At 48.3% G+C, this 25,634-nt stretch overlaps 1 protein-coding gene across 1 annotated transcript in view; it reads right to left on the reverse strand.

Annotated features, from left to right (window-relative positions):
• ETV6 (ets variant 6) overlaps positions 1 to 25,634 on the reverse strand; it is a 224,176-nt gene extending 198,542 nt beyond the window's left edge. The window contains exon 1 of the mRNA XM_004693274.2: positions 25,443 to 25,634. Coding sequence (XP_004693331.1) covers positions 25,443 to 25,475 — 33 coding nt within the window. The 5' untranslated portion in view covers positions 25,476 to 25,634. The remainder of the gene's footprint in view (positions 1 to 25,442) is intronic.

A 25,634-nucleotide genomic window follows, 5' to 3' on the forward strand; every position in this document is an offset into this window, starting at 1 on the left:
GTAGAGAAGAGTGAATGATAAGGAAGACCTTCCTTTAGTTGATATGGGGTGCATTTAACAAGAAGCAGAAACTCAATTTAAAACCAGCCCACTGTGGCACTTATAGAACCCAAGATTCTGAATTCACTAAAAATAAAAACTCCATGTTCTTCTCTGCATAAGCAAATTTCTGACGCCTTGGCTATCCCGAATGCTGCAGACGCCCTTACCCTCCGCTAACAGTCCTCAGAGTCTGGGGACTACTAAGGATCTGGAACATCAGACACCAGTCAAACAGAATTCATCAAAGATGATAATGTACTTCTTCTAAATGTTCTTTCACTCAAAAAGTATTTAGGAAGCATGAATTCTAAGCCCAGCACTGTGGCCACCTGCACAAATTATCAAAAAGGGGCCTGACTTGACAGGTTTATTGTCAAGTGATATAAACAGGTAATTACAAGATAACATGACAGAAAGTTCCCAGTGGGAGTTACATGGTTAACCCTAGAGGAACAGCTCTTCCAGACTCGGGAGCTCAGGAAAAGATTCGTGGGGAAGAAGACCTAAGGATGAGCTGTGGGTGGGGAGCAGGAAGGTGAAGGTGAGTTCCAGGGAGAGGGAACGTGCGAGCAGGAGAGAGGATAGCGCCTTCAGACTCCTGAGCAGTGAGTGTGGGCCCAGGCAGTCGGGGGAGAAAGAGGGACGTGAGGCCACAGAGACCCGCAGGGCAGGATCACAGAGGAGGTGCAGCTAGCCAGGGTTGGCTGGACTCTCACGCGTGTACTGCAGAGTCGCCAAAAACCACAGGCCGGCAGAGGCGGGGTGAGGAGCGGCCTGGAGGCACAGCTACAGCACCGCGTTTCCAAGTGAGAGAGGACCCAGGGCGAGGCATGAGGCTGTGTGCCCACCACGTGCCCTCACTCAGCCACTCTCAGCCCCTCCTGTGGCCTTCTCCGCAGCCATCTCTCGCCGGATGCCAGGGTCCCAGGAAAGGGAGACCCCTGAGCAGTGAACGGCCACAGGTGTGGTGAGACACAGGGCGAGGAAGGAGACTGGAACCTTCAACCCACCTCTGTTGGCTCTTTCTTTGTGCTGTAGTCACAATGAACCATTTCTAGGGACACAGAGCTCCCCTCTGATCACTTTTTTCAAGGAAAAAAATAGCCCACATCCTAGCTTTCGAGTCCCATTTCCCCTGAGTGCACAGTGCGTGCTAACTTCAGAGGGCAACAGCATGAGATTCAGGGGAGGGCATTTTCCAGAAGGTGGCAAGATCTCTAAGGCCTGCTAGGTGCTGCAGAATTTTTTTCAAATATGTGTTACTACAACACAGGACTTCCAAGGGCTTGATTTGTTTGCCTTCTTTTTGCCATCTGCAGCCGAGGAGCGCACGGTGAGCCCTCCAAGGCCCTCTAGGATGTTTTCTAGGTAATCGGGGGAGCTACAGGCAATGTGAAGCAACACAAGACCTAAGAAAAATATCCAGGGATTCTTGCCCCGAGGTCACAAACGTCCCAGGCCTGGGCGGGAAAGGCACCACTAGCTGGGCTGGCAACTGTGAGTAAACACACGCGTGCCTGTCCCAGACAGCTGGAGGACAAGCTGCACCTGCACAGCCCGGACACGTGCCCTGACGGAGGGACGGCAGCGCTCCCCCATCCTTGGGAGGGCCATGCTCCCCTCAGCTGACCACTCGCTTCCCCGCCAGTCGTAGTGAAGCAGGGGCAGAGCCACAGGCCTCTTGGGCACCGGGCCCACTCCGCAGTCCCTGGAGGACAAGGGAGCAGTGAGAAGAGAGAAGCCGCGCTGCCTCCCTCCCGCCCCTCACCTCCATCATCACTCCAGGAAAAGACATTCATGTTCTCCTGCAAAAGAGGAGCAGGGGAATTGGTTCCCAAGGACAGGGTTGCACAACCAGATCATTATGGGGAAAACAGGGGAAAAAAAAAAACTTTAAAAAAGGCCGCTTGGGCCCGAGCCTCAGCACACATTTTAGTGGGGGGGTCACAGAAGGTGCCCAACAAAGGGTGCTTCCATTTTCTCTGGCTGTTTTCTGCATATCTTCACACCTGCATCTCAGCACTTCTAAAGCATGGAGGCCTCCTCCTTGGACTGTAAACCCTGGAGGGCAGGCACTGTCAGCTGCTCGGTGTCTCCAACAGGGAACAAGGGCACTACCTAATAAAGCCACACAAAAGAAAACCTTCTCTTCTCTTTTCTTTTTTTTTTTTTTTTTTTTTTTTTGCTTTAAAAGTCCAAGCTTCCTTCCTAGGTCACCAGCCAGTCACTGGCTCTCCAGCCCAGAATTCCTGCCTTCCTTACTCTTCCTTGTACCCTCTGAACATCCTCTGACACATTCCTGCTGTTGTCCCCTGTCCTGTAGGGCTCACAGCAAGGACTTCCCAAGAGTCAAGGAGAAAAAAGAAGGAAGCTGAGCACCTGGCCACGAAGGCGCACACTCTTTACTGGTTCCTGGATTCCAAACACTGAGCTTGCTGGCTGGTTGGCTGTCCCCAAGGTAAAATACATGGTTCCTTCCACTTGTGCCTACACAAGGAAGGAGATGTGCAAGCCACGACTTCTAGGTCAAGATAAATTATCTGCAATCGCTATGCGTTGATGGCAGAAAAGTAAAAGCCGCCCTTCCTCCCCACCCCGACTCCAGGACAGAGCCTCTGCAGGCCTGCATTTCTTTACTAAACCCTCCCCCAATAGCAGAATCACTGCCACATCCCGTCCGGGGGCCAGGGAATAGCACCTGACTCAACTACAGGACAGGACAAGGAGCGGCTAACAGAGTCATCACACTTCTGGCCAGGATCAGCTGTGGGACCACGTGGCCAGAAAGTACTAGAAAGTGGACTACAGCATAAGATGGAAAGGAGTGGCATAGCGTGCTCTCCCATAGGCAATAAACCCACACATCTGGAACAGCCCTAAAAGTTGGGGGGGAAATACTGATTCATGAAGGAAATCTTCTAGACTATACTCCTCAGAGAAACCTGTATGACTGAAAAATTCAAGGGGGGGGGGTTTCACTGCCTTGACCACCTCCTTCGCTCTGGCCATGTGGAGACAGCAGGTTTAATGCCCTGAGGGCAGCGTCCTCTGGCTCCTCGGTCTCCCTGGTACTCCATTTGGCAACATGAGCGCTCCTCTGCGCCTCCAGCCCACTCCCGACAGCCCTCGAGATGGTGCTCGTCGATGTGCCCAGATCGTGTCTCATCTCACATCCTGCCCCCCCCCACATCCCCTCCTCATCCCATACCACTCCCACCTGCTCAGAACACAGCCCCTTCCGCAGCGGATCAACACCCTCCCCTGCACACACCCTCACAGCTCCCGCCTGGCACCCTCGGAGCCACAAATGGCCTGCTGTGACAGCAGCTCCACAAGGCCCCAGCGCCAGCAGCTCCAACACTCTCCCCTCCCCTTCTGTCACTGAATGTTCAAGTTCAAGGTTAGTGAGAAGTGCCAGATTTAACAGTCTGGAAAGTCCTCCAGTCAGTGAAAAGGCTGAGGGAATGCAGAGGGCTTTTGCGTCACACAGCCTCTCCACAGCAGGGAAATGCCCAACACACTCCTTCCTGCCTGCTTCAGGCTTTTCCATGAGGTCGCTGCTGTGGACGCTTCCAATATTCTGGGCAATTCTGTGTAACACCTTCCCTTGTGAGGACATGTGCCTTCCAGCCTGAATGTCAATGAGGGTAAATGGTCCCCTTCCTTAGGACCTGCTCACCTATACAGCAAACTTGTCCTACCCAGGGCCACCGCTAACAGGTAGTGAGGGCCAGTGCAATCTCAGTGGGGTGATGGTCTATACGGGGGGCCTGGTTTATCACCCTGGTTTACCACTGATGCCCTCTACTCTGCTTGTGCTGCACATTTTGGTGGCTAGCCCTATGTGTTATGTACAAGCTTTGTTTCACCCCATTAACGGAGGACAATTGTATTAGCCATGTGAGCCTGCATCCCCATGTTACTTAATTGCTCCACTGCTGTGTTAACGAAGTTAGGAAGGGTTTGGCGAGACTGTAGATCACCTTCATGTACAGATATTTGTGGGTTTATTTTTCCTTTTGCCAGCTTGCCTCTCGGTTTCAATTGCCTACCATCTGCCTTTGAACAATCTAAGTGCGAGCAGATAGATTTTATTTGGAGGATGAAATGCTTTGCGCTCATTTTCATATGCTGGTGTTCAGGGCATTCACTGTTTAATAGGATCTTGGAGGCGATTCAGTTTAGGTTGGGAGTCGGTTCCTTCCCGTTCTGTTTTACAAAATAAAAAGCAGTGATCACAGTTTTTCAGCAGAAGGAAATGGGGGGTCAGGAGGCCAGAACAAACCTCCCACCTGGAAATGAACCGTGAAACACCCCCAGTGGGAGTGCAGAAGGCGAGACGGCAGTGGACAGTGTGGTACCTATACGGTCTATTTCCTACCCCACGGCCTTCAAATCACTTTAATTTTTAAAAGTGGGGAGGGTGGCCTCCCTAGTGGCACAGCAGGTTAAAGCACAGCACTAAAAAGCAAAAGATACTTCAACATGAGTTCAATCCCCACCCCGGAGGTGACCCACATGGTGCGGCAGACCTCTCCTGACCGCCTGCTACTTCCCTCAGCAGTGAACTTTATCAGTCAGTCGGCCTATTCTGCTCCCCACTCTCTCTGGTGAATCCTCTCACCACTCCTGCACTGCTGGCCTGTACCCCAGTTCTGTATGCATGAATAAAGAAATCTTTTTTAAAAAAAATGAGAGGTTGGGCCCAAAATGAATTGTTCAAAGTCTGTGGTCTTCTTCACAAGACCAAAAAATACCCAGTGGAAAAGTAAATGTGTTCACTCAGTTCACTTGGTTGATTTTTTAATAATTTTTTCCACTTATTAGAGTGATTTGACTTGCACTGATCTGTTGTTTGAAAATAGAGCCTAAAATAAAACGAACCAGTGAGTCAAAACTCAGTAAGCTGGCTGAGAGTCAGAAGACCTGGGCTTCCAGTTTAGGTCTGAGTCTGAAATTCCTCAGAACAGTAGCTCTAAATGTCTACACTCTGCTATTCTCAAGCCTGTCTTAGTTATCCCTACTGAAGCCACCAGCGCTGAATGGAAAGACACGAGGCTGCTGCTTTATTCTCTTAACAGCATGGCCAAAGCCCCACACAGCATGCCTCAATTTAAAGAAAGAGGCCAAGACATCGACTTCCAGCCCAGACTCTTATGAACAACTCCCAGAATACAGCGGGAGCCTCGATTTGAGTCCCAATTTTCTGCCCCAACCACTATGCCCCACTGAGCTAGCTGGCAAGTCCTCACTGTTCAGAATCGTTGTGGTGGCTACGATTGAGTTCTACAAAATCTCCCCTCTCCCCTGGATCAGTGTCATTGAGCCGAAAAGTTGGGGGTGGGGTAGAGAGAACCCCTGTGCAGGAAAGGCAAAATCATAACATAAATCTAAGGTTTTGCTTAGTCCCACCCTTTCTCAAAAGCAAGGTATAAGGAAAAGCAAGATCAACCTAGAATCCCTGTTCCTCATCTATTTGCTCCCAAAAATACACATGGTTCTCGTAAAAGTCTAGTGGTTTGTAAAGAGTAAAAAAAAAAAAAAAGTCTAGTGGTTTGTTTCATTATAAATGATTAAAATCCTGAAAAGAGCCTTTTTTTTTTTTTAATTCCTACAAGTTTTGAAGCGAAACTCCTATGGGAGCGTGATAGGTGGAATAAGATTTCGCCTATCCCACTAGCCATACTAAAGGCTGCTTCTCATTAACAAAGAGAGAATCTGTGTGGGGGTGGGGTGGGGGGGGCAGGGTCTTAAAACTGACTATACATGCTACCTCCCTAAATCTTCTCTCTCATTTTCAGAAAAGTACGAACTTCAATGCTTCCATTCCTAAAATTATGTGTTTTATGGTAGGGTATGACTCAAGCAGAATTCCCTCAACTCCTTCCATCTAAGTTGCAAACAGGATGAAAATATCCTTAGACAGAAAAATCCAACAAAAGGATAGTTATAAAGGACCAAAGACTATGAGAACCTCAGTAAAAATCTGAATAGAACAGACTATTTAAAGAAACACTGTCTCACCACTTAAATACAGCACAGCACACACTATAAACTATGCTATAAAATGAGAAAGTCATAATTCCCAATAGGCTAATACTGCACAGTAAGGCACCACAAGCTTTAAAACTCTGCACCCACAGAAATGGCTAGTTGTTGAAATTCAAGCAATAATAATTTCTAAGGCTACCACTCGAAAAATTTGTACACTTAAGCCAGGTTTCTTATCCTAGTTGAATGAGACCCACATAAATTACAAAAGAGTAACTCATGAGCTTTTAACCCATAAGAATTAGTTCCTAATTGTGATGAATCTGGGATTATTGCTATCAACAGCTACCAAAATCCACTTTCTTCACCTATTTCTGAAGTGCAAGCAGACAGTGTAGCAAAGACAGACTATGACATCCAGCTAACAAGTTTAGGTAATGAAAACTAGTATGTTTTCTCATAGGAGTACTAGCGCACTCCAAAGAACAAGAAAAACTGAAAATCAGAAGCAGTGAACTACAAAATGGACTAACGCAGGTGAACAACTCTATCAACATCCAGGGAAAGACCAGGACTGGGATAGAATCATCAAAAAGCACAGAGAAGAACAAGCGATAATGTGGAGATGAGTGAGTGGCATGGGGTGGGAGAGTGTGGGACAGCAAACCCAGAGCAAACCTGTTTTTGAAGAACTCGCTTGGAAAAATCCTATTTTAATGGTTTATATGCTCAACTATGTTTTAATAAAGGGAAAAAAAGGTCCACCCTTAATAGAACAGGGACAGTGCTCCCCAAAATAACTTCCCAGAGGTGAAGGGGAAAGATGGGCTGTTGGAAAACGAGGAGGGGACTAGAGAGAGGTGGGAAAGGCATGGTGAAGCTAAGTAAGCTAAGAATAGAGACAGACGGAAGTACTGCGCCACAGGAGATAGAGCTCAGAGGAAGGAAAGCAGGCGGGCCGGCCCGGGCGCTGCGGGCAATTACTGGCCACACAAGAGGTTCGAGGCCAGGGCCTTAAAAAAGACAAAGTCCATCTCCCACCACCCTGTCCGTCTGGGTCAGACTTCGAAGTCACTGACGACACAAGCCTGACTGGCAACCGTGGGCCTTAGATTAAAGAAGTCTACTTTTAGTTGTGAGCAGTATTTTGATGTTCTGGAAATGCACATGGGTTTGATGTGCCTTAGGAACTAAAGCAAAGGTCAGGAAAGGGGAAGTGGGTTCGCAGAAAACGCTTTCAAAATGTGTACGCATGCGCAAGGGTGTGTGTGTGTGTGTGTGTGTGTGTGTGTGTGTGTGTGTGTGTGTGTGTGTGTGTCTATACATAGACCCAATTTCAAGTCTCCCACAAAGTGAGGGTTGTAAAAAGCCAGAGGGTCAGAAGGCAGGGCCCAAAGCTCAGCACAGGACGCCTGGAAAGAGCACCGACAGTGAGCTGTCTCCCACCACAGAGGCACGACCCGTGACAGGAACTGGGCTGCCAGCCTGCAAAGTCCGACATCCTGCTCCGAAGAGGGCCAATAAGGAGGTGTGTGCTCGTGTGTTTGTTTAACAGAGGTAGCACACCTGGCTGGGCACTTGTGCAATCTGATACCACAGGGGGAAAATGTCTTCCTGATCTCAGCTTGTGATCAGATTCTGCCCTGTGGCACAAGGCTTAAGTGTCCTTGCAACTTTTCTCCAGAAGAAACAAATACTAACTCGTCCTTCTCAAGACCAGTCAGGGATGGGGAAAATGGAGGAAGTTCAGAAAAGACTCTGGGGGTTGATGTTTCTGGTCACTGAGTATCACCTTGGCCAGACTGGAGATGGGCTGCTGGGTCCAGTACTGACCGTGTTTTTGATAGTAACAGTGATGGAGCAAATATAACTAATTGCAGCAACTTTGGTACAACTTGCCACATCAATTAAAAACAAAACAGTGAGAAATCCTTCATCAGATCACACATCACTATTTAGGGTTCGGAAAATATGATAACTTGTGGGGGGCCAGGTGTGCCCTCCCACACAACTGCACAGACTCTGGTTATTCCACTCCCGTTGATGTGTCAACAACTCAGTAAGCAAAGCGACCTGGCAGGTGGGGACAGTCACACTACATTAATGATGAGGGGCTATGAGGATGGAGGGTCTTGGGGGAGAAGGGGACTGGCCGTGAGCATGGTGTGCTAACATATACCTTAAGAGGTGTATGTGCATGGCCCCCCTAAATCATATACAGTGCCATAAACCAATAGTACCTTCATAGAAAAACTGAACTTAAAAAAAAAAATTTCTCTTAGGCAGATCAATTTTTAAATAAATTCAAGTCAAAACAGTTACTGGAGGTTCAAAAATGTGGTTTTTTTGTTTGTTTTTCTGTGTGTGTGTGCGGCTTCAGTGAGTTTTTTTTTATGTTTGTATTAATTTGCTCGTCATTTACATAACTATCATTTAGGCAGTGCACCTTCACCCTCCCTATGAACACTGACTTCACTCAGCAACCCCCCAAAAGTCCCATGCTGGCATGCTATCCCCTTCCTCATCTGGTCCCCTCTTCCTTCCCCCCAATTCCTTCCCCCCAATTCCCTCTGTAACCAGTATGTTTTACAGAGTCTAGGAATTCTTTCGGCTTGTGCTTTGACAGTCTGAGGGACAAGCGGAATGTATCTTGAGATGATCAAGCTAAGTGAAGTCAGTGGAAGACAGTTCCTGGAAGGTTTCGCTTATTTGTGGATTCTACAGGACGAAAAGTTTGTTCTAAAGCAGGTTTTTAGAACTAGGACTGTCGTTCCTCACAGAACTAAATGAGGGACAGTCTCAAGATTAGAGGGAGGTATCCGAACTATCAGGAACCCCAGGTTCAGTGAGACATCAGCCCCAGTTCCTGTTCCTTGTATACCAGACTCACCACTGGCTGTGGGAAGGCGGGAGGAAGCGAGGAAGTGGACAGCGAGGAAGTAGACGGCAAGGAAATGGCTTCCAGGTCAACAGCCAGGCAGTGGAGATGCCGAGCCAGGGACTAAGAAGTCACAGTGGGAGAAACGTTGACTGTGGCACATTGTCTAAGCGTGAAGTAGACGTACCGAGTGCTCCTACCTGGGGGAGGTCGGGGTGAGGGGTGGGGGTCACCAGTAGGCCCAACCCCTGCATCAGCAGGGTCTGTATGTATATTTTCATCAGGAATGCACAGGCCTCTGCCTTGCTGTTTCCCAAGGTGGCTTAGCTCAATATTCCCGTGACAACTCCCGGCATGTCACCCAGCCCCTCTTGAAGCCTAACTGTGAGGGGCACAGGACTTACCAAGAGGACAAAGAGCAAAACAGCTTGGAAACAGACTCACGTGCAGCCAGGATGAGGTCAAGGCCAGGACAGTGGGCCGGCAGCTGCTGTGTGGGTCTAGAAAAGAGAGCCCCTGAAGGTAATCATTTTTGCGCAACTACAACAGGGCCCTTGCTTGGATCCGGACACATTCAGGAAGTTAAAAGTTATCCTCTACTCTGATATCCTGTCATAGGTCAGCAGCAACAAGAGTGAGGAGGAGAAAAAAAAGGATCATTTGGGCCTGTGAGGGAGACTAGTGGGTCTGTTTGAGTCTAAAAATGTTGGCTTCTCCCAACTGGTTCATTTCTACACTTACCAGATATTCACAACTTTAACGCACTGTCTTAATATTTTCTCTTTAAGCAAATAGCACTGAGCTGTCGCTGTGTACAGAAACATCAAGGGTGTGACACCACCCCTAAGACATGACTTTGTTTCCTAGTCCTGTGATATACCTAGTAGTTCTTACTGGTTTTGTCCCCCAGGGCTACACACTAAGAGTAAAAGAAGCATCCCAAAGAGATCGTCATCTCAGGTTAAGTGTAGACCTGATGGAGGTGGGTCAGAGTGCTCACCTCCTTCCTTGGAAAAGATAATCACAGACTTCACAGAAGACTCAGGAAGCTGTGCTGTTCTTCCAGCTTATCTCTGCTGCCCCAGAGGAGCAAGGTGGTAGCCCCGAGCATTGACAGTCGCTGTTCTCAGAGAACCACAGCTTGCAACATGACAATCCAGAGGTCTCGGCACTCTCTCCCTGACCCAGGACTCATCCTCAGTCAAGCCAAGAACAGACCCAATTTGCTAGTGCATTTATTCACTTTGGGTTGCTCGTGCTTACTCCTGCCCATTTGGCCTTCAGGTTCTCAGGCCTTTACTCCAGCTGTCTACATGCCTCTCTGGAAGGTGGGTGAGCGCGAGGGGAAGGAAGAGTGGGCGCTGTGTGTGTGCACGTTCAGTGGTTACATCGCACAGGAGCACCCTAGGCATGGAGGTGCTCTAAGATCCTGAGCCCAACCTTTCTTCCTCCTTCTGCTTTCAAGGGGTGTTTGCTCAGAATGTCAAGGGTGTGAGGTCCTTATCATATACTTGCTTTCCCAAATCAAAGCCAGGTTTCCATGGAGTCCACAGTAGAAGCTCAATCCAGTAGCATACATTGACCCTCCTCTGTGCCAAGCACGTTGCTAGAAGCTGGAAATACAAAAATGAATCTAACCTATATCTGCTTTCAGGGGATTCTGCTCTAGTCAGCGGGTGAAAACAATTTACCTGTAATAGGAACACAGCCCCTAACATGCAGGTTCAGAGACTCGTAGGGAGTTGACCTGGCAGCATCGGGGGAGATTTAAGAAATGGGTTTCCAATGACAAGCTGACACTCAAGCAGAAAAAAAGATGAGGGGAAGATCCCAGATATAAAAGTACATCATGTGTCCAGAAGCAGAGCAGGTACTGTTTGGAACAGGATGAGTGGAGATGAATCTAGCAAGGCAGACTGGACAGGGCCCTGCATGCCATGAGAGGGAGCCCGGGTTTCATCTGGATTTGCAGTGGGAATGACATGATCAATTAGTATCTGCAAAGAATAAAAACTCCAGGGTCAGACTGCAGGGGGCAGGAAGGAGAGGTAAATGATGAGGGAAGGAGGACAGCAGTGGTCAGATAGAGAAGAAAGGATATGCGGTAGTGAGCATTGCAGCCTGCCTGGCTTCTAGAAGCTTCTGGTGCGGCAGCTTCAAGGAGCAACAGTACATGAGTCTGCTAGTATGTCTTGGGCCAGAGAAGGGCTGTCACTCGCTGCCCTCAGTCCTGGATGGCTTTTGTAGCAGTGTTGGCTTTAGGCTGGCCTTGGAAGACTGACAGAGATGACTTGGCAAAACTATTCATTACGATCCTCCCTTTGGCTGTTCTCCCCTGGAATCTGTGTCCTGAGCAGTTCTGCTAGGTTATTTCTTAATAGTATAAAACTCCTAGATGGATTCTCTCACAGAAACTTCTACCAAGAAAAGTCACCATCTTCTCTCCCACTAATCCTGCTCACCAAGCGTCTTGGCAGAACCGGGCCTGGACAAAATAAACTGGGTAGGACAAAATAAATCAGTAACAGCAGGACCTGGCCAGGCTATCCAAAAGTATCCAGGCAGAGATTTCTAAGAGACACCTGTTAGCTGCTAACTCAGCAGCTGCTAACACAGTGGGAGTTCTTACTAAAACCCAGTATTTTAGAAACTGGGAAGCAGTTTTCAGCTACTACTCCCTGAAAATCAGCTACAACATCTGAATGTGGACAGAAGTTCAAATAAGACAAGAGGCATAATAGGAACCCTACTTTGTTGAACTTTGGAACCTGAATGCTACTTTGCTGGTGGGAAGGTGATTCACCTATTCATCTGTATATTCTAAGGCATAAATCCTTCAAGCACCTATTATATACTTAAAGTATTATCACAGACATACTGAAGCTTTTTGAAGTTTGCTTGATTCAAACCCTGTGGCTGACCAAACACCTTCTCGCTTAAACTGGCCTAAAAAAACCACCAGAATACAGTGCCATGGAGAAGGTGGCCACGAAAAGAGGAACAAATAAGCAATGTTTAAATTATCTTTTCAGTGCATCCACCACTGAAGTCACATATACAACACGCACACACATACCATCTACGACATATAAACACCACAGGCAACTGTTTTGTAGCTGCAGTATGTATACGTTACCTCTTCACACACGACCGGGTGGTGCTTCCAGAAACAGCTTGTTAACAGCCCCTCACACTGCTAGTTAACAATCCGTTTATAGCCCATCAGAAAGCCAGGCCTCCAAGGAGATATATTTTACATCTGTAGTCAGCCCTTGCTTGACATCATGAATGGGTTCTTGGGAAACTGACTTTAAGCAAAAGGACATAGAACGAAACTAATCTGACTCTAGGTAAATTGCTAAAAGCAAAAGTCAGGTTCCTACAGCCTATTTCTGGTCACAAAAACATCACCCAACTTGTAAGTAAAAACCCAAAACACTTCCAGTATGAAAGAATCTTTTGTGATTCTGCATTTACTCAGTTTCCAACCTGTTTATTTCAGCTCAGGTTTTTGACAGTCCCAGAGCCTGTTCCAGAAGTTCAGGGTGCAAAGTGGGGTCCCCCAACCCTGCACAGGAGGCCCTTCCGTCACGGAGCACATTCTCGCTCAACTGGAACAGCTGAGCTACTGAGTGGACTCGCATGCACACAGAATGTGAGAGGAACTGGACAGAACCCAGTGGGACGTGGGCAGCGCACACGAACCCAGGCAGCCAGTGACCCTGAAGGGCAGTGACCAGGTGCTTTCAGCATGATAACAAAAAGACCTGGACCTGGAAGGCCTGTATGTCTGCGAGATTCCTTTGCCACAAGGTCTGCTCTGCGCAAGTTTCACTCCGCAGGCTGGAAGTGAGAGTGCCTTCATGTATGGGACCGGAGAGCCACAGCCCATGTGCACACACGTAGGCTGGGGTGAAGGACGACTCTCGAGATAAAAGCAGAGGGATGCCTAGGAAACGCCAGTCACCCGATTCAGTCCTGACCAGAACTCAAAATAGCCCGTGAAGGGTGAGCTTAGCACCATTCTCCCTGGGACCTGCTAATGTGAATGCCCACGTTGGTACTTACACTTGAGGCTTCAATAACTTCTCTGGGAGTCTTTTCCTGATCCAGAGAAGTTCGTTTCTAAGCTTAGAGCCCAGAGGAATCCCTCAGGGCACCTCAGTGCTTTAAGACCATCAGTGCAGACATGCAACCCAGAGTGAACCTAAATGGGTCATCTGTCCCCCTGCAAAATGTCTAACTCGTGTGTCCTGAGAACACCAGGTCCAGCTAGGAGATGGCCTTGCTGGCAAATGGCTCAGAGAACCCCCTGAGGTGGGAAGCATCACCGAGCCCCGTAGGCAGCCAGCAGGCACAGCTGCCTTGCACGGGGTGAGAAAGTGGGCTCCAGGACTCCCCCAGACAGCATAATCATAAACTTGCCAACACAGGCCTGAGTCCCAAAAGGATTAGGAAACGAGAACCCGAAGAACTGGAAACCCCAAAAGGAATCACAGACACCAATCTGCAGGCCAGAGTAGTGTGGTGAGTGCTTCCCAAGGACTGGCTAGGATGTAGCCAGACCATCCACATGCATCGGCCGGAGCAGAATGTCTGGATTTGCCCTAACTAGGCTGGGCAGGCCCAAAATATTCCCAACTGAGAAACAGGATGTGTGTGAACTCACTTTCACCCAGAACCTAGATGAAAACTAACCAGCAGGTGAGAGGACGACACTACCATCCACCCACACCCCCCTCCCTGGTAAACCTTGAAATGCCACAGCTGAAATGGAAATGTACACAGAACCGACTTTCTCTCAAATCGGACAGCCCAACACGATGGTTAACCACAAAAACACGCAGGCAGTGCCCCTCCCTTAGAGAAGCTCCTTAGAGAAGCTCCTTTTGGTCGTTTTACCAAATTTGTCTAGAGATGAATTCACAGATAGCCAGTGCAGGTTGCTAGAGCCCACCTCCTCCCTCCTGCTGGGGTAACAAGGCCTCTGGCTGGGACCTGCCTGGCTTTCTGCCTCTGGTCTTCTCTGCATTTTTAAAAAGTTCTTTTCCCTCTGCAGCTTTGCACCACTCATGTCCCAGCAGAGCACACGGCCTTGCTCCCAGATGGTGACACATAAGCATCCTGCCTTCGAGTCAGTGGTTTTGTGGTTATTTTCAAGGGGTGGGTCGCTTTTTAAAAAGTCAGGGTGAGGACCCTCCCTGATGGCGCAGTGGGTTAAAGCACAGTGCTGAGAAGCTAAAGCCACTTCAGTCTGAGTTCGATCCCCGGCCCCAGAGGTGACCCACATGGCGCGGCAGACCTCTCCTGACCGGCCCGCTGCTCCCGTCAGTAGTGTACTTCATCAGTGGGTCTGCTCTGCTCCCCACTCTGTCTCTGGTGAATTCTCTCACCTCCTCTGCACCTTTGGCCTATACCCCAGTTCTGTATGCATTTAAAAAATATAAATCTTTTTAAAAAATGAAAATAAAAAGTCAGGGTGACGAGACGGGTTGAGGAAGCATGGGAGATGGTTATCTTAACTGGACCCCAACCTGACACTGGGTCAACACGGCCCATCTAGCTCGACTGAGTGAAAAATTAAAGCTTGCCCACAGCAAGGTGGAAAAAACTAGATCAACAGTCCAGCCTTCTGAGGTTTGCCAGCATTACCACTGCACCTCATTGTGTTCAAAAGCCATGTCCGACCTCCAGCTGTCTTAGGCCTGCCGAGAAGGGACCCTGCGCCTCCTAACTGGCTCCTGCCGATAGCACGGAACCCAGAGCCACACCAGGGCAGAATGAAAAACCCAGAAAGTAAGCCTTTTTTCCGCCGGCCCTCCTGCCTCCCCAGCCGGTGAGGCCTCTCCTTCCAGCTCGCCCTAAAGTATCCAAGTCAGCAGGCAAAGGGAAGGACTACATGGCACAAAGTCAAATCAAGAGCTGGCAACTTCCCAAGGCACCTGAGAGGTAGGTAGCCAAATCAGGCCATTCTGGTCTCCCAGTCAGGGAGAAGAGGAGCCTTTCCCAGACCACCGATTTGCATTTCTCAGATTTCCTCCCCAACCCCTGGCCCGGTTCACCTCCCGCCAGGATGGACCAGCTTAAAAAGGCTCACGTGAGAGGGACCCGACCTGCGGTCCCCACCCATCACTGTCCATTACAGTCAAGCCCAGGCCTCCCAGGCACAAAGCATCAGTCAAGTCATGATGCAGGTTTTACTCTTAATCTCCCAGATCTCAAAGGAAAAGAACAAAGCAGCTACAAAGGTATCAGGATCCAGCCCTTCCAACTGTCCATTTCCCAAAACCAAGCATACCAACTCTGGGGCAGGAAGCTGGGTGCCAGCAAACAGAAGGCCCAGGAGAAAGGAGCCCCTTCTGTCCCTTCGGGGGCTGGCCTGCGACCACAAGCCTGGACGTGGCCTCGGCTGGACCACACGGTTGAGTCAAGAGACACTACAATGGGGTTTGTTCTGGCAGGAGTCTGATTGGATGGTCAAGGAAAGTGTGGAAAGACCAACCGTCTAGAAGTAACAATGAATAATGAAGGAACTAGTGTGGAGAGAAGTTTCCTTGCCTGATCCCAGCTCCTCAAAGCAGTCAAGGAAAGGGCTCAGCCTGTTCTCCCTCCCCCCCCCCCCCGTTTTATAAAGTCTCAAGGACATTTCCTCTTGCCTGCCCCATGCGTATCTACCTGAGAATTAATTATCAGGCTAGGGACACGTCTAATTCTAAATTGCCTCCTGACCTGGATTCTTCCTTGGAGACCCAGCTCCTGGCCACACCTGGCAAGGCGGGTGATCGGAGACCTGGCCACACCTGGCAAGGCGGGTGATCGGAGACCTCTCTCCCTTTCTCCTCTCTCGGCAGTCAGAATTTCACTTGCCACAACCAGACCCACATGTTCGCTAGGGAATGAGGGAAAAGTTAAGGAAATAAGTGGGTGACTTCAGACACTTGTGTATCTGTTCTTTGGGGTTTGAGTTTTTGGTATTTTTTAATTACAAGGCTGATGTCTATCTGTAGCTCATCTGTTCCAGGAAATACTTTAGAGTCGGCCTGTCTTTCGGTTACTGCTTCCTCAAGTCGAGGGGATGTGAGAGAAGCAGGGATTACACATCAGGCTTCAGAAAGATGAAGCCACACAGTTCATAAACCACCAGCCAGGGAAGAAAGCAGCTAAGTAGAAAATCCTGAACTTTCACTTGTGTTCTCCATGTGGGGAGCCAAGGAAAGGCTTTGCCCAAACCTGAGCTTTCTTCAGCGTCTGAAATGGCCCACACCTCGTCACAGGATCGGAGGAGGAAACAGTGAATTAACAGTCTCTCCATGATTCCGCCAAAGGGGCGTTTGCCCAGTCCCTATTTCATCTTCTCAACACATGTGCACAGAAGAAAATTCAGGAACCCACTTTGAGTCCACAGAAGAGAAAACAGCTGTTGAGTCCCTTAACACCTCACCCCAAAGCAACGAATTTGGCTCTTTCAGTCTCTTCTGGATAAACTTCCACTATAAGAATTATCTACTTACAGCTCCTGAAACTAGAAATCCCCCACCCCACAGTGCACAGTGTCTGTTCTGTGGTCACACAGACAGGGAACTGCCTGCTAAACAAAAGCAGCGTGAAGAATGGAGTCTCTCAAGAGTCACCAGGGTCGCAAATAACAAGCAACGGTATGAACAAGCAGATCCCTGAATAGACTGGAATACTTGAGTGCTGAGTAATAACGTGAGTGAGAGTCACTGTAAAGTACTTTTAGGCTTAGGTTTTTCCCTTTTCTTTCATCTCTGGAAACCTACTCAGAACCACACCAGTTATTCCTTCAAAACGTCACCTATGAGGCAAAAGGCAATCGTTATTCCCCCACAGGGGCAGTCAGATCCTCTTTCTTGCTGCTAAGGAGAGGATTCAGTGAAAGTTCAAAGAAGAGCTTTCCTGAGTTCGAGGGGCCCAGTCCTAGGAGCGACTCAATGGGAGCTTGACAGGAGCACTTGCTGGGAGCAGCCTACTGGCGGTCTGGGTTTTCCTTCAGGCAGCGCCACAAACTGGCCACACAAGCTGGAGCAAGACCATGAACAACTCTGGCCTCTGTATTCTCAAAGGCATCACATAGGCATGGGACGAGAATATCTCCATGCCTTTCTAGATCCACATGTTGAAAACATAAAAACAGGAAAAGGGTAAACATTTTTGAACAGTACAAAATCCTTCTTCAGGCAATTTACATACTCCCTGGGAGCTGGGAACAGCAGCTCTCACCCCTGAGGGTGACTACTTTTACTACCGCTTTGGATGAGTTAATAGGGTCAAGAATAAGGGGAACACATTCAAGTTTAAGAACTCAGGTCTGTCTACTCTGTGCTCTTTCCTCCCAGAGAAGTCCACAGGAGGATGACGGCTGGACACCTGCCTCAGCAATTTACAATCCACGTAAGGGAAGCTGACTGAGAACCACATAAAACAGGCTAAATGCAAAGCCAAACCTGAAGGAGAGGTGACTGGAACTACACAGGACACGTGGCCACAGAACATCACCAGGGGCAGACGCCACAGTGCTGAGAGCGTCAGGCCATCAGTCCCTTTCAGGTCATCAGGAAATGAGAACGCTGAGACCGTCTTCCCTGTGTCTAACTCCCACACACAGGGACACACCCCCGAGGAACACACAAGGTCTGATGAATGTGCAGCTTTATGAGATGGCTCTTTCCTGTCTTCACTGGGGAGTGTTTTTTAGAAGTCATTCGTCACGTCGACCCTTTCTGGAGGGCTGTCTTTCCACAGGCACTGCATTCTTTCCTCTTCTTGGGTCTCAGCACTTAAAGGCTGTCATGCGAAGTAACCACTGTGAGTGCTGACTGAGTAGGTCACTGTGTCGTGCCACCAAATGGGTCAAACTGCAAAGGAGCCTGCTCTGAATTCAAGTCCAATTGTTGGCAGTTTTTTCATTTCACTGTCACAGTTGTCACGGTGTGGCAGGAACGTGGGTCCCAGCAGAACACCTGATGCTGGCACTGGCTTGGGGACTAAAGACACTGGGACCTTAGGTGAGCTGTTGAAATAGCCAGGAGTTTGTCTCCTCCCTGCTCCAGGAGCAGAGTGGCTAGTACTTCCTTCAGCCCCTCTTACCATTTCCACAGTTTCTGCTCCTGTATCTACTCTAAAGACATTTCATAAAAGTCTTTTAAATTCAGAAATGTATGAGTGTAGATGGCCAAAATTCTCTCTTCTCATCAGGGAATCAGAATAAGAGGGTGGTTGGGCCAGCAAGAGAGCACAGAGAAACAGCTGACTTCTTCAGTGGCAGCGAGCTATCACAAAGTACCTGAAAAGATGTCACAACGGGTTCCTGGAAACCACCAGTATCAAAGAGGGATGGTTTCAAGACAACGACGCTGTGTTTGTGGGACATGTCAAAGTTTTAAAGGAAAATAAAATTGAGGAAGGAGAAGGGACTGAGCAGGGAATGATGCAGGCCCAGAAGCCTAGGCCCGAGGCCGGCCAGGTGCAAGGGCATGGCTGAGGAAGAAGTAACAAGGCACCAGCGGAATGGAGAGAGATGCAAAGAAGGAAAAGTTTCTGAGAAAAGCTTGAAGGACCCAAGATGAAACCCATGAAAAAGCAAAAAGCAAAATATTACTTAGAGAACACCAGGGGTTCGTGTGAAAACAGAAGACCGGGCCGCCATCCCCAGGTGTGATGGCTGGCTGTCCCCAAGCGACAGGACCCGCTCTAACAACCCACCTTCACGGGACACCAGAGAGGAAAACGAACGGACATTTGGGAGCGCAGGACACAGCTCTCCTCTGTTGCTGGTCCTCCTCCTGGTTATGGGAGGCCCCACTGCCATCCCATCATGCTCTTACCTTCCTCATTTTCTCTTCACGAATGGCTGTGCCTCAGGGGTGTGTCATGGAGAAGATTCTGGAATTGGAGCCCTCGGATGCAAAGTCTGGCCCCGGCATTCCCCCATGGAGCTTGTGGGATCTTATACAGCTTAACTGCCCTGGGCTTCAGGCTCCTTCTTTATAAAATGGGAAGAAAACTGTGTCCCTGAGAGCTGTAAAGAGTAAATAGATCATGTACATGAAACACTCAGCATAAGGACCAGTAGGCAGTAGGTGGTGTTCAATTAATGATGATGAAGGGAAGGAAGGGTGGGGAAGAGAAAAAAGAGGAGGAAGAAGGAAAAGAGGAAAAGGTAGGAGCAATGATCAAAAAGTAGGAAACAATTTCTATGCACACAATTTACAAAACTCTACCAATGCAAATGTTCCACCGTTTTCTATAAGTAGAGGCTCCAGAACTAAGAAGGCAGTTATGTTCCCCGGGGCTGACACTCAGCAAACATGTATAAAAGCCTTCTTCAGTCAACTACCTCCTGCCTCTCTCCCCCACCTCATCCCCCAGTGAAAATTCTACACCATCTGGACAAAGATCAGGTTGAACTACATAGCTTAAGAAGGAGGAAAAGCTATCAAACAAATAAACAGAACAAAATAAATTGGGTGGTAATAGTTCGAGGCCACAGGGACAGTTTGAAGTGGTCATTTCTAGCCAACAGATGACATGGAACACAAGTCATTCATTCCTAGTCCCTAGGTTCATCTTGAACTATCCAGGCAGCCTGGCAACCGGAGTGACCCACAGCTGATAAAGAAAAGGTAGCATCTCCACCAGACGGAAAAACACTTAATGAGTTTGTTACTGCATCTTCCAAAAATCAATCCTAAAGACCTACTTGGGTTCTTTTGCTGGTTTTTTAATCGGTTATCATTTTAACTTCTCACTAATTTGGCCTGATCTCGCTCTCCCCGAATACTGAGTCTGGCAGTGAAAGGCCTTTAAGCGTGGCCACTTTGGGCGTGGGAACACTGAGTAAACGCACACTCATTCTAGTCAACAAACAGATACAGAACAAATAGACACAGGGATTGGTTTCTTACACGCGTCAAACAACAAATACAGCAGTGATAGACTCTGCCTGCACAAGAACTCCAGGGCTTGTTCTCAAATCGCATTCAGAGAAAAAAAGATGTCACTGTATACCCCACACCCCAGGGGGCTTCACTGGATACTGAGTCATCCTGCTGGAAGATACATCCTCCTGAAAGGCAACTTTTCCAGACTGGTTATCAAATGAAACTGCTCTGCTGTTACTCCTCACAACTCCTGACCTCCTGGTCGCCTGAACTTCCTCAGTGTGAGCGAATGCAGCTTTACTTCATTTCTGATTCATTTCTTCCTTCTTCTGTCCACATTTGGAATATTTTTCCCCTGGATCAGCCAAGGCTGAAGAGGTAAGCCACATACCCAGGTCTAGCTGCCAGGCTTTTAGCTGATGCTATTTGCAACTGGGAGAGCTGGCTACACAAAATAAGGTGTAAGTTTAATTGCCTCTAGATAAAAGAGCTAATGACCCACCCAAGGATTCTGTAGAGAAGACCCAAGAGCAGGGCCAATATCCGCCACACAAATGACAGAGATTAGCCCCTCCTATACTATAAAAAATTATAGCTGCATCCCAGTTTGGGGTATATATATCTAAAGAATGCCAAGCAAGCTCTCAGAGAGATCATTAGTTATACCTCATGGCCACCTAAGCATTATTCACAACAGCCATAATTCAGGAAGCAACCCAAATGGTCCATCAATAGATGAGTACATAAAGAAAATCTGACCTATACAGCATGATGGAATATTATGCAGCCTTAAATGGGGAAAACAAAGCCTACTGCCTACAACAAGATGAACAAGCTTCACTTTGTGCTAAGGGAAATAAAAGCACTACATCATTCCACTCATATTAAACAGCTAAAATCATCAGAGCTGTAGAAACAGAAAGTAGAAAGGTGGTTACCATGGGTTGCGGTAATGAAAGGGAGTAATGAAAGAAGGGAAATTCGTGTTTCCTGGGTATAAAGTTTCAGTGTTGCCAGGTGAAAAAGCTCTGAAGATCTAGCACACTGCAGTGAGAATACACTCACAACTGCACTGTATACACTTCAAAATGGCTAACATGATTAAGTGTTTTGTTTTTATTTTTATCACAATAAAGAGAAATTATGGTGCCAGTAGAGTCCACCAACCCTCCTGCCCTCATCCCTACTCCTACTACTTCCTCTTCTCACATCTAACAATATACCTCCTGGGCCCAAAGCTCCCCCCACACACCATCTTCCTTGGCACCTACCTCCCTGCCCTCATACCAGCTGGCTGGTGATTAAAATGGACCAAGCTAGGAAGTGCCAGGGCGCACAGTCTAGTGTATCACATTTCCTTGGCCTTTTAGAGGGATGCACCAGGAACCCAGAAAATGTGGTGCGGGAGCCTGAGCCCCGGGAGGCCCATCTTGCTCTCCCCCTAGCTACCTCACTAATCAGCTGCAGCAAACCACTGAACTGGCCGGGCCTGCTTTCCGTAAAGCTCGGAGGTCAAGCCAGGTGATCTCATAGATCCTTTCACTATGAAAATCTAAAAAGTTCCCCTAGTTGATGAATAAAGAGGGGGGTGGGGGGAGGCCGGACTTAGAAGCCTGCTCATCTAAACCTTCTGAAAGGAACTCTTAATCTTGTGTTGTCTCTTGTAGTCAAGTCCTTGGGTTTTTGTTTGTTTGTTTTTAAAGATTTATTTATTCCGTACAGAACTGGGGTACAGGCCAGAGATGCGGAAGGTGAGAGAATCCAACAGGGACAGAGTGGGGAGCAGAACAGGCAGATCGAAGAAGTACACTGCTGAGGGGAGCAGCGGGCGGGTCAGGAGAGGTCTGCCACGCCATGTGGATCTCCTCCGGGGCAGGTGGGGAATCGAACTCATGCGGAAGTGGCTCAAGCCTCTTTGTGCTGTGTTTAACCCGCTGCACCACCACGGAGGGTCCAGTCAAGTCCTTGTTTTTAATTTGTTGAGATCCACAAGTGTTTTTTGAAAATTTTCTCAAAATAATGAAACAGTATTATACCCAAATCCACTGGTGATGGCCTCCCTGACAGCAGGCCTCCGTGACAGCAATGTGGCACAGCAGTTCATGGTGTGCGGCGCAAGCCGGTGGATGAAGGTGATAAGTCGCCCTGGGAGGGACGGGGGAGACAGAGGAAAGGGCGCTGGCCTCGTCCCAGACCTCACTTCAAATTGGCCAACAATGCCAAGAGACATTTCTGTGCCAGTTGCCAAGGTAAGTTCTAGGATGAGCACCGAGATCATCGTCACGAAACCCAAGGAGCTGAGTCCAGCAGGAGAAACCAGAAGAATCTCCCAGTTAGGAGCAAAACAGAAAAGAAATTTCATGTTACCAGCAAGCTTCTGGAAGCTGACTAGAACCCAGGGCAGAGCAAAGGAGACCAGGGAAGCCAGTGACAGTCCTCCCTGACTTACTAAGCACTAACGAGTGTGCAAGGCAAGCCTTACACAGGGTGTCTGCTAGGCCATAGCCACTTTTCACTGCAACTTGGCTGAACTTAAAAGTAACAGGTGACTTGAAGGTGAAGGTTGATGATGGCAACGTAGCTTCTTCCTTCTTCCCGTGACTAGCACAGCCAGCCAAGCAAGCCACTGAAAAAAAAAAATCCTTTGACTTTTTAAGACAGTTAATTGACCCTGCCTTTATATTTAAATAACCCCAAATAGACAGGCATGGAAGCAGTCCATGTCCCTTAATGAGAACCCTGCTATAGATGGGGACTGTCACTGCTGAGAGCAGAGCAAACAGTGGGGGTCAGTGAGAGTTTGGGTGGCCGTGGGCTAGTCAATCAGTCTTCTTGTGATATTAACATCCCTAAGTGATGAGAAGATGCTTATCAAGTTCAAAGGAAATAGAAGTTCCTGCTCAAGCATCACTGTCAACCGCCACCCTGAGTGTCACTGATTGACTGAATCAGAAACTTTCACCTTGGAAATTCCCCCTAAATCTGACATTACTCTTTTCGAGTAGAGCAGACATTGCTCAGAAGTAAACAAAGCACTTCTCTCTGGGGCCGGCCCTGGTCAGGCTCCTCTGGGCTCCATCACACCAGCTGCCCAGGAATTTACTGCCTGTTCACCAGCTGCTCATAAGGAATGAGAGCAAAAGAAGAAGGTTTCAGGAGTGGAGAGGGGAAGTTTAGGAAATCTCTCCACACAGTCCTGTTGCGTCCCAATTCCCAGGACATCAGATTCATCAGCTCAGCCTTGATTTTGTACCTTCATTCTCCACTTCACAGAAAAGTTGATTGTTTACTGGACTCTAGAAGCAATCCCCGTACTAGCTTGTGGACTACCAGCAAAGATTTGTTATTATGCAGTCACGATGCCACATCCCAAGGTCTGCATGAAACCCTGCACACATCACCAGAACATTTTCAGATGACCTGGAATAATCCCAGTCCTTGATCTCCAGCGCTTATTATTGGAACACCGGAATTAAACAAATCCCCTGGAAAAAAACACTTTGCAGATGCACAACGAAACATATACATAGTCTAAGCAAGCTGTCATATACTGAGTCCATAAAGTCATCCAAAATAAAAGTAGTATGTTTCATTACAAAGAAATACAGTCAAGGAAAAGTCACCTAAAAAGAATGGAGACATAAGCAATAAGGGAAAAAATGATAAACAAACTATGGAGGTAATTTTTATGTGACATTTAAGAAAGGGCTTGGTTCTGTCGAGTGTGCAAGGAAAGGGGGGCTGTGTATGCGTGGGCCCCTACAGCATAATGACAGAGGCACATAGCAGAAATCATGTCCACCCCCACCCACCCACCCCCCACACAGACACCACATAAACCCATCAGAGAAAGGAGATACCAAGTTACTTTAGAAAAGTCACGAAGAGGATTGTCTGGTTGTTTTATCCTAAAATTATTGCCAGAATGTTGCTCCAGGTTTTTCTGATGTCAGATTTATTGCCTTCCAGTGAAATACAATGTACCAATTTAACAGTCTACCAGCTAGTTACCTCTATTTGAGTTACGAAGTGTCAAATAAATTAGATTATCCAGACTGGAGGATTTTCCACTTTCCACCAACATGAAGCCTCTACAGTATACAACCAAAGACACTGGTTTGGAAGTCAAAGGACTCTAAGTTCTATGCTGGGATGCCCCCCAACCTCCTCCATCACAGGCCTACCGCTACCACCAGAGGGTTATAAACACAGCCACCCCAAAGTTTCACCAGGCATTTCTATGAGGCAGAAACAAAGAAACCCAGCTCATCTTTTCAGTTCACATGAGCTCTCCCTCAAGCCCAAGAAAATCGTTCCCATCAGAATCACTCAAATCTAAGCAATTATGAAATAATGAAAACTTAGTAAGGAAATAAAATAAAACACTGACCCTAATGGAAAAGCAGTGTTCAACAGGAAAGTAGCTCTCATTCCCTTCGGATGGAGAAAACAGGTTATTTGTTCATTGTTTCTGCAGTGCCCACTCAAAGAAAACAGACTAAATGGCCCAAGTCAAAGACAAACAAACTTCAGCAGTTTCCACCACTCACAGGAGCAGAACCCTTTCCACTAGGGCATCGATGGAGGCCACATGAGTAAAGTGCACAATAAGTGCCGCGATGAGGAGAACTGGGGGAGCTGAACAAACCATCCTGCCTCCTTACGGTGGCAAAGTTTACCACAACTTTTCAGAAGCAACAAACCTCAGCACCATCAGCCTGGATAGACACAGACCACCGTTTGGAAGCCCGGGACCGAGCTTGCAAAAACCCACCGTGCCGCATTTGCAAAACCTGGCCGGAAAGCCGGGAGCTCGCTTCTCGAAGACAGCCCCTCCGCATTGTCAAGCAGGGAAGGTCATTTTGCTCACCGAATAATCCGCTTCCCCCCTGCATACACGAGTAATCCGCTTCCCCCCTGCATACACGAGTTTTCTACTTTGGGATTGCTCAACTCTCCTGTGAATCGGACTCAAATAACCATGCAGCAACTTTATTCACCTTGGTTTAAAAAAAAAGAAAGAAAGAAATTCATTGTGCAATGCCCAGGAAAAGCTGACACTACGACTGTCTCTCCAACGAGCGCTTGCAATTACAATCCCAGGAGGAGGGAAAATCCTGTCTGATCAGACTCGCGGAGTCCTTCAAATAAAGACCCGATTATCATCCCCAAGAGGGACTGGAGAACTTTTTTTTTCCCCCTAAGGAGACCACCCCTCACGAACAAAAGTTCCATTTCAGTCACATGTTGGGAGTAGGAGTGGGAAGCAGGTTTGGTTTTTTTGTTTGTTTGTTTGTTTGTTTTAAGCGCGCTAATTACGGGGATGTTTTACAGTTCTGGAGACAACTCGGGTCCTCCTGACCAACTGTGACGGGCATTTCATTGTCAAAAAGAAAAGGGGTGGGGTGAGGGGCCGAGAAGCGAGGGGGGCTCGGCGGCGGGGAGCAGCAAGGTTACACTAAAGGGTACAGCCGCCGCCGCGAGCTGCAGCTCCTTCCCCGGCGCCCCAAATAATTCACGGGCGGACCGAGCAACTGCAACAGCCCCCTCCGAGGAGCCCGGCACGACTGGCCCGGCCGGTGCAGCTCCGGGGTTTCAAGCACCGACAGGGAGGGCGAGGAGATCTTTACCTTAATGCTACACTGAGCAGGAGTCTCAGACATGTCTCACAGCGAGAGAGATCAGGAAGTTCTCAGTTTTTTTCCACTTTCCTTTCCTCTCCCCAACCCAGAAGCGCTCCACGGCCGGCCAGACGCGGTCATTTAAGAAGTTTCTTGCAGCATCTCTCCCGGCAGCCGCCCCGGGGGTCGGCGAGCGCGCGG

The sequence above is a fragment of the Condylura cristata genome, unplaced genomic scaffold (assembly GCF_000260355.1).
Source record: "Condylura cristata isolate star-nosed mole 26May11 unplaced genomic scaffold, ConCri1.0 scaffold00036, whole genome shotgun sequence".
In the NCBI taxonomy this organism is placed as follows: Eukaryota; Metazoa; Chordata; class Mammalia; order Eulipotyphla; family Talpidae; genus Condylura; species Condylura cristata.